Here is a 17,600-nt window from a genome sequence, read left to right as displayed (position 1 = left end):
GGCTGGGGGCTGAAGGGACACCCTGCAGTAACACCCCGCAACACCCCACGCCACAACCACACCCCTCTGCAACAACACACCCACAACACAACACCCCACGCCACAACCACACCCCACTGCAACAACACACCCACATCACAACACCCCACACCACAATCACACCCCACTGCAACAACACACCCACATCACAACACCCCACGCCACAACCACACCCCACTGCAACAACACACCCACAACACAACACCCCACGCCACAACCACACCCCACTGCAACAACACACCCACATCACAACACCCCACGCCACAATCACACCCCACTGCAACAACACACCCACATCACAACACCCCACGCCACAACCACACCCCACTGCAACAACACACCTACAACACAACACCCCACGCCACAACCACACCCCACTGCAACAACACACCCACAACACAACACCCCACGCCACAACCACACCCCACTGCAACAACACACCCACATCACAACACCCCACGCCACAACCACACCCCACTGCAACAACACACCCACATCACAACACCCCACGGCACAACCACACCCCACTGCAACAACACACCTACAACACAACACCCCACGCCACAACCACACCCCACTGCAACAACACATCCACATCACAACACCCCACGCCACAACCACACCCCACTGCAACAACACACCTACAACACAACACCCCATGCCACAACCACACCCCACTGCAACAACACACCTACAACACAACACCCCACGCCACAACCACACCCCACTGCAACAACACACCCACATCACAACACCCCACGCCACAACCGCACCCCACTGCAACAACACACCTACAACACAACACCCCACGCCACAACCACACCCCACTGCAACAACACACCCACATCACAACACCCCACGCCACAACCACACCCCACTGCAACAACACACCCACATCACAACACCCCACGCCACAACCACACCCCACTGCAACAACACACCCACATCACAACACCCCACGCCACAACCACACCCCACTGCAACAACACACCCACATCACAACACCCCACGCCACAACCACACCCCACTGCAACAACACACCTACAACACAACACCCCACGCCACAACCACACCCCACTGCAACAACACACCCACAACACAACACCCCACGCCACAACCACACCCCACTGCAACAACACACCCACATCACAACACCCCACGCCACAACCACACCCCACTGCAACAACACACCTACAACACAACACCCCACGCCACAACCACACCCCTCTGCAACAACACACCCACATCACAACACCCCACGCCACAACCACACCCCTCTGCAACAACACACCTACAACACAACACCCCACGCCACAACCACACCCCACTGCAACAACACACCCACATCACAACACCCCACGCCACAACCACACCCCACTGCAACAAGCACCCAGCAGTGCAACCACACCCCACACTAACAACCATGCCACAACTCCCCGCACAACAACATACACAGTCTGCAACAACATCCACTGTAACAACACACACAACACACACTGCAACAACATCCACCCACACTGCAATAGCACTCACTGCAACAACAGACACCACTTGCAGCAACACCCACTGTCACAACACCCCCTGCAACAACACCCTGAGTTCGCAACAACACCCACTGTTGGATAGAGGGGATGGATGGATAGAGAGGAGGGATGGGTGGAAGGATGGATAGTGGGGAGGGATAGGTGAATGGATACTGGGGATGGATGGATGGGGTGGGTGGATGGATGGATGGATAGTGGGGAAGGATAGGTGGATGGATAGTGGGGATGGATGGATGGGGTGGGTGGATGGGTAGAGAGGAGGGATGGGTGGAAGGATAATGGGGATGGATGGATGGATGGACAGATAGAGAGGAGAGATGGGTGGATGGATGGATAGTGGGGAGGGATGGGTGGATGGATGGATAGTGGGGATGGATGGACGGGGTGGGTGGATGGATGGATAGTGGGGAGGGATGGATGGATGGGATGGGGTGGGTGGATGGATGGATAGTGGGGATGGATGGATGGGGTGGGTGGATGGGTAGAGAGGAGGGATGGGTGGAAGGATAATGGGGATGGATGGATGGATGGACAGATAGAGAGGAGAGATGGGTGGATGGATGGATAGTGGGGAGGGATGGGTGGATGGATGGATAGTGGGGATGGATGGACGGGGTGGGTGGATGGATGGATAGTGGGGAAGAATAAGTGAATGGATAGTGGGGATGGATGGATGGGGTGGGTGGATGGGTAGAGAGGAGGCATGGGTGGAAGGATAATGGGGATGGAGGGATGGGTGGATGGATGGATAGTGGGGATGGATGGATGGGATGGATGGACGGGGTGGGTGGATGGATGGATAGTGGGGAGGGATGGATGGACGGGGTGGGTGGATGGATGGATAGTGGGGAGGGATGGATGGACGGGGTGGGTGGAAGGGTGTTGATGGAGGGACAGAGAGAAGGCCTGGCCCCTGTGGACATCTTCCTTAGCCATCTCTCCCTGGCGGACCTGGGCTTCACCTCGGCCATGGTGCCCAAGCTGCTGGCTGGCACGTTGACAGGGGAGTGGGGCATCTCCTACGTCGGCTGCCTGACCCAGATGTATTTCTTCATCGCCGACAGCTTCCTGTTGGCCGCCATGCTGCTGGACCGCTACGTGGCCGTCTGCCGCCCGCTGCGCTACCCCGCCGTGATGAGCCTCGGGCGCTGCCTCCTGGTGGTGGGCACCTCCTGGCTGAGCTCCCCCCTCCACTCCCTGGGGCACACCCTGCTGGCCTCCTGCCTCCCCTTCTGCGCCTCCAACAGGGTCCCCCACTTCTTCTGCGACATCTTCCCCCTGCTGAACCTCTCTTGCTCCAACACCTGGCTCAATGCCCTGGTGTTGCACACCAAGGGGGCCCTGGCGGTCAACATGGTGCTGGTTTTCATCCTCCTCTCCTACGACGCCATTGTGTCCGCCGTCCTCAAGGTCCCTTCGGCTGCCGGCCAGCGCAAGGCCTTCTTGACCGGTGGCTCCCACCTGGCTGTCATAGCGGTCTTCTAGGGCACCGTCATCTGGGTCTACTTCCAGCCCTCGTCCAGCTTCTCTGCCGAAAAGGATGCTCTGGCAGCTGTCATGTACACTGTGGTCACCCCCATGCTCAACCCCTTCATCTACACCCTGAGGAATGACGAGACGAAGCGGGCTCTGAGAAAAGCCATCAGCCGGATGGTGGCCTCTCCAGGGACGTAGGTGCTGCTGGGGTGGGGGACGGGGGACTTGGATCTCCCCAATGCCTCGGAGATGCAGTGCAGGAACTCCACTGTACAGTCTAGAGGTTGGCTCTAAAGTGAGCTGTGGGGGCCGGAGGCTGATGAGCTATTTCTGAATCTTGAGTCGTCTTCTTGAGTCAACCTCTTTCTGAGTCACCTTGATGGATCCTCTTCTTGAGTTGTCTTTCTGAGCCATACTGTTCTTGATTTGTCTTCTTGAGTCATCTTCTTAAGCTGTTTTATTGACACATTGTTATATGCAGTGTAGCTGTAGCTGGGTCAGTCCCAGGATATTAGAGAACCAAGGTGGGTGGAGTAATATCTTTGGCCAATTAAAGATATTATCTCGCCCACCTTGACTCTCTTATTGAGTCTTTATCTTTTGGAGTCTTCTTGATATTTTTGAGTCATCTTCTTCTTGAGTTGTCTTTCTCAGTTGTCCTCTACTTGAGTCATCTTTTTCAAGTTGACGAGTCATCATCTGAAATCATCTTACTGAGTCATCAACATTTTGAATCTTATTGAGTTGTTTTCTTTTTGAGTTGTCGTCTTTTGGAGTCTTCTTCAATTGTTGTCTTCTTGAATAATCTCCTTTTTGAGTAATCTGCATCTTGAGTAATCTCCGTTTTGAGTCTTCTCCAGTTGTCTTCTAGAGTTGTTTTCCATTTGCGTTTTCTTCCTTTTTAGGCATTTCCCTGAGTCATCCTCTTGAGTTGTCTTAGAATCATAGAATCATAGAATATCAGGGTTGGAAGGGACCTCAGGAGGTCATCTAATCCAACCCCCTGCTCAAACCAGGACCAATCCCCAATTAAATCATCCCAGCCAGGGCTTTGTCAAGCCTGACCTTAAAAACTTCTAAGGAAGGAGATTCTACCACCTCCCTAGGTAACGCATTCCAGTGTTTCACCACCCTCCTAGTGAAAAAGTTTTTCCTAATATCCAACCTAAACCTCCCCCACTGCAACTTGAGACCATTACTCCTTGTCCTGTCCTCTTCTACCACTGAGAATAGTCTAGAACCATCCTCTTTGGAACCACCTCTCAGGTAGTTCAAAGCAGCTATCAAATCCCCCTCATTCTTCTCTTCTGCAGACTAAACAATCCCAGTTCCCTCAGCCTCTCCTCATAAGTCATGTGTTCCAGACCCCTAACCATTTTTGTTGCCCTTCGCTGGACTCTCTCCAATTTATCCACATCCTTCTTGTAGTGTGGGGCCCAAAACTGGACACAGTACTCCAGATGAGGCCTCACCAATGTCGAATAGAGGGGGACGATCACGTCCCTCGATCTGCTCGCTATGCCCCTACTTATACATCCCAAAATGCCATTGGCCTTCTTGGCAACAAGGGCACACTGCTGACTCATATCCAGCTTCTCGTCCACTGTCACCTCTAGGTCCTTTTCCGCAGAACTGCTGCCTAGCCATTCGGTCCCTAGTCTGTAGCGGTGCATTGGGTTCTTCCGTCCTAAGTGCAGGACCCTGCACTTATCCTTATTGAACCTCATCAGATTTCTTTTGGCCCAATCCTCCAATTTGTCTAGGTCCCTCTGTATCCTATCCCTGCCTTCCAGCATATCTACCTCTCCTCCCAGTTTAGTATCATCCGCAAATTTGCTGAGAGTGCAATCCACACCATCCTCCAGATCATTTATGAAGATATTGAACAAAACTGGCCCCAGGACCGACCCCTGGGGCACTCCACTTGACACCGGCTGCCAACTAGACATGGAGCCATTGATCACTACCCATTGAGCCCGACAATCTAGCCAACTTTCTACCCACCTTATAGTGCATTCATCCAGCCCATACTTCTTTAACTTGCTGACAAGAATACTGTGGGAGACCGTGTCAAAAGCTTTGCTAAAGTCAAGAAACAATACATCCACTGCTTTCCCTTCATCCACAGAACCAGTAATCTCATCATAGAAGGCGATTAGATTAGTCAGGCATGACCTTCCCTTCGTGAATCCATGCTGAATTGTCTTCCTGAATCCATGCTGAATTGTCTTCCTGAATTGTCTTGATTCTTCTTGTGTCATCTTCTTCTTGAGTCATTGTCACGGATCCACGGGATTGGTGCTATGGCCCCAGCTTGGGTAGTCTCTGGGAGGAACCCCATTCAATGTGCCCGACCCCTTAGGGGTTCCATTCTACAGCACCTCTGCTTCACACCGTGAGCTCCGTTCAGCGAGTCCCACTGAGACAGATCCCCGAGGGGGACTTGTCCTTTCTTAGGGAGCAACGCACCTCCTCCGCCAGCATCTTCAGGGACGCTCGGCCAGCGCTGTCCAACAGTCGGGGTTATTAGTCAACTGGAACCCAGCATAGGAAGTCTTTGGTTAGCACAAAGAAATGGAAGCCCAGCTTGGCTTTAGTGAAACTCATTGGTCAAGCTCCATCTGTCCCTCCATCTCATCTCCTTCACCAGACTCCAAGGTGTGCCTCAACTGACTTCCACCTCACCCCCTGCTCTTGTCCTTTGTTCCTGAGCTGGGGAGATGTGGTTCAGCCCCCCTGCGGAGAGGCAGGGCCGTCCATATCGCTCTGGGTTGTTGGTTGGTAGGTGTTCATGTCCTGGTGATTGGATTTGCCATTGAGCTTCTCAAGAGCTCCATTGATTTGGGACCCAAGGCCCCAGGCAGCGAGGCACCATCCACACTTGTGTCTTTGCCTGCCCCAAGAGCAAGCCATCCCTTTTCACTCACTGGGTAAGAGTGCAGCATATAGGGGAAACTGAGGTGCACATAAGGCTTCATGAAAATATTACAAAAAATTCCCACTTTGTTACAGCCATTGTCTTCCTGCATCTTCTTATGTCATTGTCTTCTTTAGTGACCTTCTCCTGATGTCCTCTTTTGGAGTTATCTTCTTCCCGAGTCATCTTTTTCTAGAGTCTTCTGTTCGAGTTGACGTCTAATTGAGTTGTCTTTTCGAGTTGTCTTCTTAAGTCATCATCTCTGGCCCACTCAGACGCTCAGCGATAACTTCCTCTCGTTAGCTCTGTTTTTCCAGTGCCGGGCTGACGGCTTAGGGCTCTCTGGAGGCCCCGTTAGTTCGCCTTTCAGTCCGCAGAGTTCCAATGAAGCGGTCTCCCAGCTGGGCTCGTTAGCAAAAGGCCCTTGGGGGAGATCGCAGCACTTTGCCCTCATCAGCGGTGGGTGCGACTCCCTTGGCGGGACCCAGGCTGGTTCAGGTGCTTAGGGCCACTGGGGGTCTCCGGGCCCTGCTGCGCTGAGCTGGAGGCGGGGGGCTCTGGGAGCTGAGTGCTGTTCCCAGGGCAGAAAGGGGTAGGGGAGCTGCACAACCCCCCAGAGATCTGGAGATAGGGCAGAACCACCAGTTGTCATCTGCACTGTGGCCAACCGGGCACCTCTGCCAGGGGAATCTTTGAGTTGGAGCAGAGAGGTGATTTTCTTCCCTCTGTGTTTGACCCTGGTGCGACTGTGGCTGGAACCCAGTTTTGGGGTGCACCTTTTAAAAGAGGACGGGGAAAAATTGCAGAGGGGGGCATGTGACACTCTGTACCTCAAAATACCACCCTGGAGCCCCGTATTCACCCTGGTGATGTGGTTGTGCTGGGTTTGGTACAACGCGTGCCTTGCAAGGTCTCAGTTGAGACGTCACAATTGGCTGAACGTTGCTACCCTGTTGGCTGGTGCGTGGGTCTCGTTGGATGGGGAGCTAGGAAGTCTTGCTGCATGTTTGTCACTGAAATATGTGGCAAGTGGGAATGCCCACAGCTGGCCTTTCAGTGGCAAGAAAGGAGCAGCACATGGGCAAGGCGGATTGACCTCTCGATTGGCCGGACAGGCGCTGAGGGCCCATCAAGAAGAATCCACTCTCCTGGAGACTCCTTAGAGGGGGCACGTACACCATGGGGGCGGCCTGACCCCCCACGTCATGGCCAGGAGCTTTCCAGCACCTGGAGAGAAAGTATAAACGGTGATCGCCTGGAGGACAAATACTTTGAACTGGGGAGATTGGTCCCAGGCTGGAAGGGAATCTAGCCTGTGTATTGAGAACCGGGAGCTGCCTGGAACGTCTGGCCAGGGGGGCTGGGGGGAGAAAAGCCATCTGATTCCAATCTTGCTTCGTCTGATAAAGTTTCTCATTTAGCCTGTGAGTCCATTTTTATTTCCTAGGTAACCAACTTGTACCTCTGTGCCCACCACTTATAATCACTGACCATCGATCTGTCTGCAGTTAATAAACTCATTGTAATGGTTTGTCCTGGCCAGTGAGTTTCTTGCAAGCGGTTGGGGAATCTGGTCAGACTACAAAGGCGGGTGCACGTCCACTTCCCTTTGACGAGGGGGCGAACTAATTAATGAGCTTGCACTGTTCAAGAGAAGGTCTTGAGCATTGTAAGAGGGGACATCTCTGGGGTGCAAGGCTGGGGTCTGGGGAAATTGGCTGGGGTCTCCCTGTGTATAATTCATGAGTGGCTGATAGAACATTTATACAACTCAGCTGGGTGTGTCCCTGTGTATTGATGCCTGAGTGATCACAGCACCTGGAGCGGCTTGCAGCTGGTCAGTGGCATGGTGTTAGGAGAGACAGGCCAGGCTGGAGAGTTTAAGAGGACTCAGCAGTCCCGCAGGCTAGGTTGTACCCTGGGGTTATGTCACAGGGTGTATGGGGATGGATAGATAGATAGACAGATGGATGTATGGGGATAGATAGAGAGAGAGAGGGGTGTGTGGATGGGGATAGTTAGATAGATTCGATTGCATAGATAGGGATATGGGGATGGGTAAACAGAGAGATAGATGGGTGTGTGGGGATAGATAGATAGATAGATAGGGCATGGGAATGCATGGATAGAGGGGGTGGATGGCAAAGATGGCACTTGCCGCCAATCCTGTAATGAACTAAATATTTATTCACCCAGAGAAAGAAACGAGGGTGTTATCTATACTGTGAAAGACACGCCATGAGCTGTTGGTGCCTAGGGTAGCCCTCCCTGAAAATGCCAAGGAGAGCAGACATTCCCCAGAGTGGTAGGTAATACTGAAGTCAGACTCCCCAACCAGTCACAAACTGTGCTCCTGCTCCCCTACGCTAGTTTATCAAAAAGCTGAAAAAAGAAATCACACAGCCCCCTTTGTTGCCTTCCAGTTCTCTGGCTCCCAATCAGCACCTGGGGCCAGAACAGTGAGAAGTTATTTAAAAACTCTGCTCACTAAATGAAACTTTCTTCTGACCCCAAAGGGTCAGCTTCGTTACCAGATCAATATTAGGTTGGATCTGACCCAAAATACCACGCTGCCGGCCAATCCTTTAGCGTCTAAAACTAAAGGTTTATTATAAAAGAAAGAAAGAGCGAGAAGGGAGCGGTTAAATGGTAAAACACTCACATACGTACAAAGTCTTCAAAGTCCATAGATCAGGTTCTAAGCAGCATTGGTGAGTTTGCTGGCTTGTAAAGTCCTTCTGGAACAGATCCTCCATGTGGATGGGTCTGTCAGTCCTTTGTTCAGAGCTTCAGTGTGTAGAGAAGTTACTCCCTGGGTAAGAAGCAGGACTGCACACAAAATGGAGAAGACACAACTGCCTTTTCATATCCTTTGCCACATGGCGTCTACATCCCGTGTCCCAAACACAAGCTGCCCAGCACAGGGCGTGGAAAAGCCTTAGAGGTCTCTGTCCACCGACCTGGACCTACATGTCTTGCTGACTCAAAGGCCTAAACCCGGGCTTCTCTCAATGGGATCACCGTACAGCTGATGGTCTTTGATGGGCCATCAAGCAGGCTGGCTCATGCCGGTGCCAATCTCCAGAAACACAGCACAAGTTGGAAATGCAAATATACCCCACGTATTTATAACTCATAATACAATAATGATACATACATATAGCTTTAATTATCATAATTAACCAATCCTATCTTTCCCGCTGATACTTTACATGGCGTATCTGGTGAGATTCATTGAAATTTTGTAATATTGGTCTCAACAATATTACAAATGGCCACCCCTATTCCATGCAGCGTCACAGACGCACCGACGGGAGACAGTCCAGAGATGCTATAACACATTTGCATTCTGCAGGGCTAACCGGCTGGGGACCCCAGGCCTATGAGGGGAGCTCACGTCCACTGATATCTGGCGCCCGATGTTTGCTGGGCAGGGGAGGACCCTGCCTGCGGGGAGCGAGTGATTCACCCTGGGTGAAGTGTCTCCCCCGACCGGGGGTTCCTAGTCTTAGCAAGTCACAGATCAAGCACTGCATCATGGCGCCGCAGGGCACCGGTAGCATCAGGCGGCCGAACACACGAGGTGCGGCCGTGCCATAAAGTCCCAATGCCAAACACACCTGGCCTGCCAGCGTCACAGGGACGAAGTATTCTGGATCAGGCCAAAGGATTTAAAGGTCTGTATTTTCATCGTGGACAGACAGGAAAGGCCCTGTGCCCCGTTCCCTGCCCCCCTGAGCCAGCCAGACCCCCGCCCTGGGGACGGATGGGAGCCAGCGCCCCCTAGAGGGGAAAGGCCCTGTGCCCCATTCCCTGCCCCACTGAGCCAGCCAGTGTCCTGCCCTGAGGCCGGATGGGAGCTGGCGGCCCCTGAAGCCCATGTCCCATTCCCCGCCCCTCTGAGCCAGCCTGTCCCCGCCCTTGGGCAGATGGGAGCTGGTGCCCCCTAGAGGGGAAAGGCCCTGTGCCCCATTCCCTGCCCCCCTGAGCCGGCCCGTTCCCTGCCCCGGGACCCCAAGTCTCATGGCCTCAGGGAGAAACCCCCACTCCCCATCCGTCTCCTCAGAGCCCCCGGACATCCTTGTTGTGCAGGCTGTAGACGAAGAGCTTGGCGGCCGGGGTGATGACGGTGTACGTGACGGAGAAGACAGCCCCCCGGGGGGCCGAGTAGCTGGCCCTGGGCTGGAAGTAGACCCCGACGATCGCCCCATAGAACAAAGCCACCGTGGTGAGGTGGGAGCCGTGATGAAGAGGAAGGGTCCCAGGATGACCAGGCCGCAGTCGAAGAAGATGGCCGCCTCGTTGACCCGTGTCGGGGAGCAGAAGAGGCGCAGCAGGGGCTGGTGGTCGCAGAAGACGTGGGGCAGCCGGTTCCCGCCGCGGTGGCTGAGTCTCAGCAGCAGCCCGGCGTGGAGGGCGGCCAGGCCGAGCCAGGAGGCCACCAGGCGCCGGCAGACCGGGGGGCTCATCACGGCCGGGTAGCGCAGGCGGGTCGCCGATGGCCACGTAGTGGTCCAGGGCCGTGGCCACCAAGAGCAATGCGTTGGAGACGCCGAAGAGGTAGAAGAAGAAGAACTGGGCCAGGCCTGGGGCACGGTGACCGAGAGCAGGCCCACATCCACCAGCGACAGGCTACGGAGGAGGGAGTACATGGGGCTGTGGAACCGGGGGTCCACCGTGGTGAGAGCCACCATCAGGGAGTTGCCCAGAATGCCGGCCACGTAGAGCAGGAGGAAGAGGAGGGTGAGGAAGGGCTGAGGCCCCGGGCGGGACGACAGGCCCAGCAGGATGAACTCGGAGATTTCGCTGCCGTTCTCACAACCCATGTGGCTGTGGGGAGAAGGCAGGGAGCCAGGGTCAAAGACCAGGCAGTAGAACCCAGGCGTCCTGGCTCCCAGCACCCCCCCAGCTCTAACTCACCAGCCCCCACTCCCCTCCTAGAGCCAGGGAGAGAACCCAGGAGTCCTGGCTCCCAGCCCACCCTGCTCTAACCCACCAGTCCCCACTCTCCTCCCAGAGCCGGGGAGAGAACCCAGGAGTCCTGGCTCCCAGCCCTCACACGCAGTTATACCCTAGGATTCTGGTTCCAGTTCTGGAAAAGGTGTTTGGAGCTGTGTCAGGGGAGTGCCCTGGCTGGGATGATTTAACTGGGAATTGGTCCTGCTTTGAGCAGGGGGTTGGACTAGATGACCTTCTGGGGTCCCTTCCAACCCTGATATTCTATGATTCTATGATTCTATGAGTGTGTGTGCTGGGTGATTGTGGTGTCTTTTCACCGTGACCCCAAAACAGGTTTTGTTTTGCTGACCTCAAAGCACAACCAAACGGCCGGGCGCAATTCCATTATTTCTCTACAATTGTGACGGCTAACATCGAGCCGCGGTTTTACGGATTTTCTTTCCAATTCGATCCATTTAAATGCAGGAAATCAGAGGCAGCTAGACCTCAGCAGGGGGGTCAGAAACAGAACTATTTCACGACAAGCGATGCTGACGACAGGCTTAGGAGCCAGGAAAGCCCACACAGTTCACCTCCCCTGTCGAAAGATGCAAAGAAAGTACCTTTCGATCGAATCTGAGTTCGCCAGCCGCGGTTTTCTCACTTGGCCGCTCTGTGCATTTCCAGGATTACCGCCGGAAAGCTTCGTTCGGCAGGTGTGCTGTGAAATCGGGGGGGACGGAGCCAACTTGAATCGTTCCCAGCCAGGAAAGACGGGCTGTCGGATATCATATAGAGCGTAAAAGAGCTATGGGGCTAGGATAACGTGACCAGAACCGTTTTATGGCAATATGAAAGCCATGCGGGGCTGGAAAGGAGGCTTTTTTAACCTTCTCGGAATGAAGGGTCCTGTCATTACAGAACGTGGAGGAAAGTCTGATTTCTGGCAGAAAAATGACCCCACCGGAAAGTTGTCAGCCGCCTGCACCAGGCCCACAAATGCCCTCCTCACTCAAACACTCACCTACCACTGGCCCATTCATAGCACAACACAAAACACACAACTACACACAACCCCACTGCTCCCAGCCTCTCGCACGTCAGGCGCCGGGTAGCTGAGCCCCCAGAACAGAGGATCCGAATCCACCTTCTCACAAACCCGGTGTCTCCCAGCTCCCTGCAACCCCTGTCACCCCCTTCCAGCCTGCACCCCCCACTACCAGCAGCTGCAGCGACATCCCTCCCCGAGGGGGCAGGAGAGGGGCGGAGAGTCAGGCACCGAGGAACAGGACGGCTCAGGAGTGATTCCGGAACAGGATCAGCAAAACTGGGATCCCACAACGAGATTTATTCACGTGCAGGGAACCCCAAGGGACCCTGAGCAGAGAGCAGCAGGAGAACAAAGAAAATGTCAGATCCCAGCTGGGGTCAATGGGCCATAGCTCCATTAGGATCCAGGGGGCAGATCCCAGCTGGGGTCAATGGGCCGTAGCTCCATTGGGGTCAATGGGGCAGATCCCAGCTGGGGTCAATGGGCCGTAGCTCCATTGGGGTCAAGGGGGCAGATCCCAGGTGGGGTCAATGGGCCGTAGCTCCATTGGGGTCAATGGGGCAGATCCCAGGTGGGGTCAGTGGGCCGTAGCTCCATTGGGGTCAAGGGGGCAGATCCCAGGTGGGGTCAATGGGCCGTAGCTCCATTGGGGTCAAGGGGGCAGATCCCAGGTGGGGTCAATGGGCCGTAGCTCCATTGGGGTCAAGGGGGCAGATCCCAGGTGGGGTCAATGGGCCGTAGCTCCATTGGGGTTAAGGGGGCAGATCGCAGTTGGGGGTCAATGGGCCATAGGTCCATTGGGGTCAATGGGGCAGATCCCAGGTGGGGTCAATGGGCCGTAGCTCCAAAGGGTCAAATTGTTTCCTGACCCAGCCCCGTCCGCTGCACCTTCTCCTAGATTTCCTGACCTCCTGTGTAAATTACACAGCTTGGAGGAAGTCCCCAAAACCATTCCTAGGGCAGATTGTTTAGAAAAACCCTCCCGCTGCTTTGGAAAATTCCCTGTGATGGAAGCCCCATTGCGGCCCTTGGGAGGTGATACCGATGGCCAGTTGCTCTCACCGTTACAAATATACCCTCCTGCGGCTGCTCCGCATCACACAGAGTTTAGCACGGGGGCAGCTGCTGTCAGGGACAGGAACAGGGGAGCTGAGGTGATCTGAGTTGGTCCAGTTGTTTGCCCAGCTGGCCCCATCTGGACCTGCCCCTTGTAGCTGGGTCCCGTTGGGTTGGGCCCTACCTGGCTTGAATCATGTTTACTTCTTTCTTCTGCCCCTGCTCTGATTTTCAACCTCCTTTTAAAACCGGGTCTTCCCAGAACTGGGCACAGGATTCCAGGATGGGTCTCTGCAATTCCGAAAACCAAGGGAAGTCGCCTCCATGAGGGTGTTGGGGTCTGGGCAGCACCCAGCACGACGGGACCCTGATCTCGGTCGGGGTCTGGGCAGCACCTGGCATGACGGGGCCCTGATCTCAATGGGGATCTGGTAGATAGACAGACAGGCCAGTGTACAAGGACATCTGAGGGTGAAGAGTCACTGCATGGACACGTAGTGAGAGGCAGCGAAGAGGAGCTAGGTGGGAGGGGAAACTGAGGCAAGGGATGGGGCAAGGACTTGACCAGGGCTGGCCAGCGGGTTGTGCATCATGGCTAGGAATGGCTCGGGGTCCTTTGGCTGGGTTTTCCCACCACGGCTCAACAGTTCAAATGTGAGACCAGGAGTGCGGGGGTCTTCACACAGTTTTGCTCGAGCTCCCTGATGAGAGAGGCTCAGATGGGATTTTGGGGGCAGGGAAGGAGCATGGGGGAGACTGGAAAGATCCAGGGCTGTCTGAGACACCAGCCAGCACGTGCAGAAGGGAGGGAGATAAACTGCCCCCCCCCCATCATCCAGTGCTCCTCTGGACCCAGATCTGCACAGGGGAGATCCCCTCCCCTCTTCAGGGAAAACAGGACCGAGGTGACGCCTCCGCTCTGCCCTTCCACGTCCCTTCCCTTCAATTTCCATTTAGCTCTTCCCTCCCTCGGGCTGTCTCCTCCCTTCGTGGGCCATGGGAGACCAGCCCTCGGCATACGCATGACCCTGGCAGCTTGGCAGTGAGCCCATGACCGGGATCCACTCTCATGCTTCAGGGCAGTGCAGCGGTCAGGAAGGATTCATTTTCCCCCGGGGCATGTGACCCAGGGACTTCTAGGATCCCAGCTGAATCCAGAGGTTAAATCACCTCTCTGCTCCTGCTCACGATTCCCTTATTTGTACATCCCCGAGTCCTCCGCCTGCCCACAGCTAGCTCCTCTCCGCCCTCCCCCAGTCCCCTCCCCCAGCTGCCGAACAGCTGGGGCTGGTGGGTGCTGAGCACTATTTGCTTTCCGTAGGTGCTCCAGCCCCAGAGCACACACAGAGTCGGCACCTGTGATTCATCTCAGTGTCGTGCTGGGAGCTCATGGTCAGCGGATCATGCCCCACGACTTAATCCCCCCCCCCCCAGTTTTTATTGATGTAAATTTCCACCTTTGTGGGAAATTTACTGGGGGTGGGAAACGATGCGGGAGGGGTCAGACAATAATTAGTTAACGACATTTAGCAATTAAAAAAGCGAATCCTTTCTAGCCTGGCTGTACCATTAATAAAAATATTTTAATCAAGTCCGCACAATGGAAAACGAATGGACTTTATTGAAACCACACCTATTTACCTTCCGGATGGCTGCAGAAATGAAAGATTTCCATGGGTCGCCAGTCAACATTATTCAGGATTTTCGTCTCAAGGGCAACTCTGTCTTTTCGAAATACAAAATCGAGTTTCAGAAAGTCAGAGTTTCCCACAGACCAGGACGTCTGGTTTTATCCACCCCATCTGGACAAGGAAAAGCCACAGATTTGAAGGAGGAACAAAAGAAATTCAGTTTATTGTCACTGGCCACCTGTGGAACTCTCTGCCGCAAGACCGAAAACAGGAGCAGGTGCCCAGGACAGGCAGAGTCAGATGAGACCAGGTTGTGCCCTGCCCCCTGAAAGGGAAATCAGCCTGCTGACTTTGGGGCAAAGCTACCCCAGTGGGCCAGGGAAACTCATAATCCCCACCAGGGGGCGCTTGGCGCATTCCTCTGCCAGCAGCCCCGTGAAGACGGGATACCGGGTTAGATGGGCTCGTTGCTCTGGTCCACGGCAGCAGGGAGTGTGGGAGGTAATACGGTTGGATGGGCCGCTGGTTCCCATCGACACCAGCAATTCGGCTGCTTCCATTTTCGGGGCCAGGAGTTGTGACTCCCAGCCCCGCCGCTCTGACTCACTAAGACCGTGCTCCAGAGCCAGGGAGAAAACCCAGGAGTCCTGACTCCCAGCCCCCCCCCTCTAACCCCTAGACCCCACTCCCCTCCCAGGCAGAAGGGACTGGAGCAATCCTCCCGCATCCCTGCCGGCCACCTTAGCCCCAGGCCCTCGCTGTCTCCCTGTCCTCGGCCACCAGCTCTCCTCCCGCCCGGGCTAGGCTCCCAGGGGTGCCGGCCCCCTCCCCAGCGCCCGCCAGAGAGCCCCCCTCATCTCCTGGTTGCGGAGGCTGTAGATGAAGGGGTTGAGGAGGGGCGAGACGGTGGAGTAGAGCAGGGTGGCCACCATGTCCCGCCAGGGGGCGTAGCTGCCGGCCGGCCGGAGGAAAAGCCCGATGACGGTGCCGTAGAACAGGGCCACCGTGGCCAGGTGGGCCCCGCAGGTGGAGAGGGCCCGGCGCCAGCCCCGGGCGGCAGGCAGCCGGGCCAGGGTGGCCACGACGCGCCCGTAGGAGCCGGCCACCAGGAGCAGCGGCCCCAGCACGGCCAGGCTGCCCTCGGCCAGGATGGCGGCATGGTTGGGCCAGGTGTCTCCGCTGGCCAGGGCCAGGAGCTGGCGCAGGTCGCAGAAGAAGTGGCGGAGGCGGGGGCGGGCGGCGAAGGGCAGGCAGGCGAGGAGCAGAGTGTGGAGCAGGGCGTGGAGCAGGGCCAGCCCCCAGGAGGCGCCCACCAGCCCCCAGCGGCGCCCGGGGCTCATCACGGCGGTGTAACGCAGCGGGCGGCAGACGGCCAGGTAGCGGTCGTAGGCCATGACGGCCAGTAGGAAGTTCTCCAGCACCCCGAAGGCGATGAAGATGTAGTTCTGGGCCAGGCAGGCGGCGTAAGGCACTGCCCGGCTCCCGAATGCCAGGGTCCCCAGCGTCGTGGGGGCTGCGGCCGAGGTGAAGCCCACGTCGGCCAGTGAGAGGTGGGCCAGGAAGAAGTACATGGGGGCCCGGTGCAGGCGGGGGTCCCGGCGGATCAGCAGGGCCACCAGCAGGTTGCCCAGGAGGGTGGCCAGGTAGGTGCCCAGGAAGAGGGGGAAGAGCAGACGGCGCGTGGCTGGGCAGGAGGCGAGGCCCAGCAGGACGAACTCGGAGATGCTGGTCCCGTTCCTCGGTCCCATGGTCCTGAGGGGGAAGAGCGGGGGACAGAGTTATGGGTCTGGGCCCACTGCCCCGCAGCTGGCCCCTAATGCCCTGCCCATGGAGCTCTCCAGCCTAGGGCTACCTGCCGGACCCCATGCACCCCTTCTGGCTACAGATCCTCCCACATCCATCAATCCCCACATGCCCCTTCCAGCTATCTGTCTATCCCCCCATCTATCCATCCTCATTCCCCCCATCTATCTATCCCCACACCTCCCCTCTGTCTGTCCATCCATCCTCATCCACCCCCTCTGTCTGTCCATCCATCCATCCATCCATCCATCCATCGATCCATCCATCCATCCGTCCATCCATCCACCCACATCCACCCCCTCTATCTGTCCATCCATCCCCCCACACCCGCTCTGTCTACCCATCCACCCCCATTGTCCATCCATCCCCCTCACCCCCCCGTCTGTCCATCCCTCCCCATCCACCTCTCTGTCCATCCATCCATCCATCCATCCATCCATCCATCCATCACCATCCACCCCCTCTACCTATCCACCCCTCCCCACCCACCCCATCTGTCTGTCCATCCATCCCCACACCCCCCTCTATCTATCTATCTATCTATCTATCTATCTATCTATCTATCCTCTGTCCCCCTCCCCGCATACACCGTGTCTATTTATAAACTGGATTCAAGGGCTCTGCGTTTGTGCGGTGGGGTCAGTTGTTTTGAACGGTAAAAGGGTGGGGCAAAGGGGGCCAAGAAGAGCAGCATCCCTCAAACTGTGGGGCATGGGAGCAGTATGGCTCGGCCCGTGGAACTCCCCACTGCAAGCTATTCCATTTCACAAGGTACTTGGGTGCTGCAGTGTCAAGTCCCTCACAGTCATTTGGATTTTATCTACCCAACACCCGGGAAGAATTATTATCCCTGACTGAGAGCTGGGGGTGGCTTTGTGCAGTTCAGCTCCCGTCAAACTAATCGGCCTTTCTCCGTATGAGCGTAACCCACTTTGGAACTGGATTAAACTAATCCAGAAAAAGGGGATGTGTTATTCCAGAATAAGAGAGTCCACACATGGAGGCATCAGGGGTAGCCAACCTGCTTTCTATTCACACCCTTCCTTAACTTCCCACCCCCGGCTCCCATTTCCTTGGCTTCCTCGGGTGCCTGAGACCGTGTGAACAGAATTGGCTTGGCTCCACTCCCCTCTCTTGGCCTCCAG

The 17,600-nt window shown here is 55.8% G+C and overlaps 2 protein-coding genes and 1 pseudogene across 2 annotated transcripts; 1 reads left to right on the top strand and 2 right to left on the bottom strand.

The window, feature by feature from the left end:
* Positions 1 to 2,468: 2,468 nt before the first annotated feature.
* LOC125628439 (olfactory receptor 1G1-like) lies at positions 2,469 to 3,257 on the top strand (annotated as a pseudogene).
* Positions 3,258 to 10,038: 6,781 nt separating this feature from the next.
* On the bottom strand, positions 10,039 to 10,802 carry LOC125628440 (olfactory receptor 1B1-like). Its single transcript, XM_075122318.1, is given in 4 exon segments — positions 10,039 to 10,220; positions 10,223 to 10,463; positions 10,465 to 10,562; positions 10,565 to 10,802. Coding segments are annotated over 4 exon segments (759 nt in total).
* A 4,650-nt stretch (positions 10,803 to 15,452) lies between these two features.
* On the bottom strand, positions 15,453 to 16,400 carry LOC125628441 (olfactory receptor 1E5). The gene has a single exon (XM_048833481.2). The coding sequence runs from the start codon at positions 16,398 to 16,400 to the stop codon at positions 15,453 to 15,455; it is 948 nt and encodes a 315-aa protein (XP_048689438.2).
* Between the last annotated feature and the right edge of the window lie 1,200 nt (positions 16,401 to 17,600).

The sequence above is a fragment of the Caretta caretta genome, chromosome 23 (genome assembly GCF_965140235.1).
Source record: "Caretta caretta isolate rCarCar2 chromosome 23, rCarCar1.hap1, whole genome shotgun sequence".
In the NCBI taxonomy this organism is placed as follows: domain Eukaryota; kingdom Metazoa; phylum Chordata; order Testudines; family Cheloniidae; genus Caretta; species Caretta caretta.
Note: the sequence above shows the minus strand (reverse complement) of the source record. Positions and strands in the feature narration are given on the sequence as shown.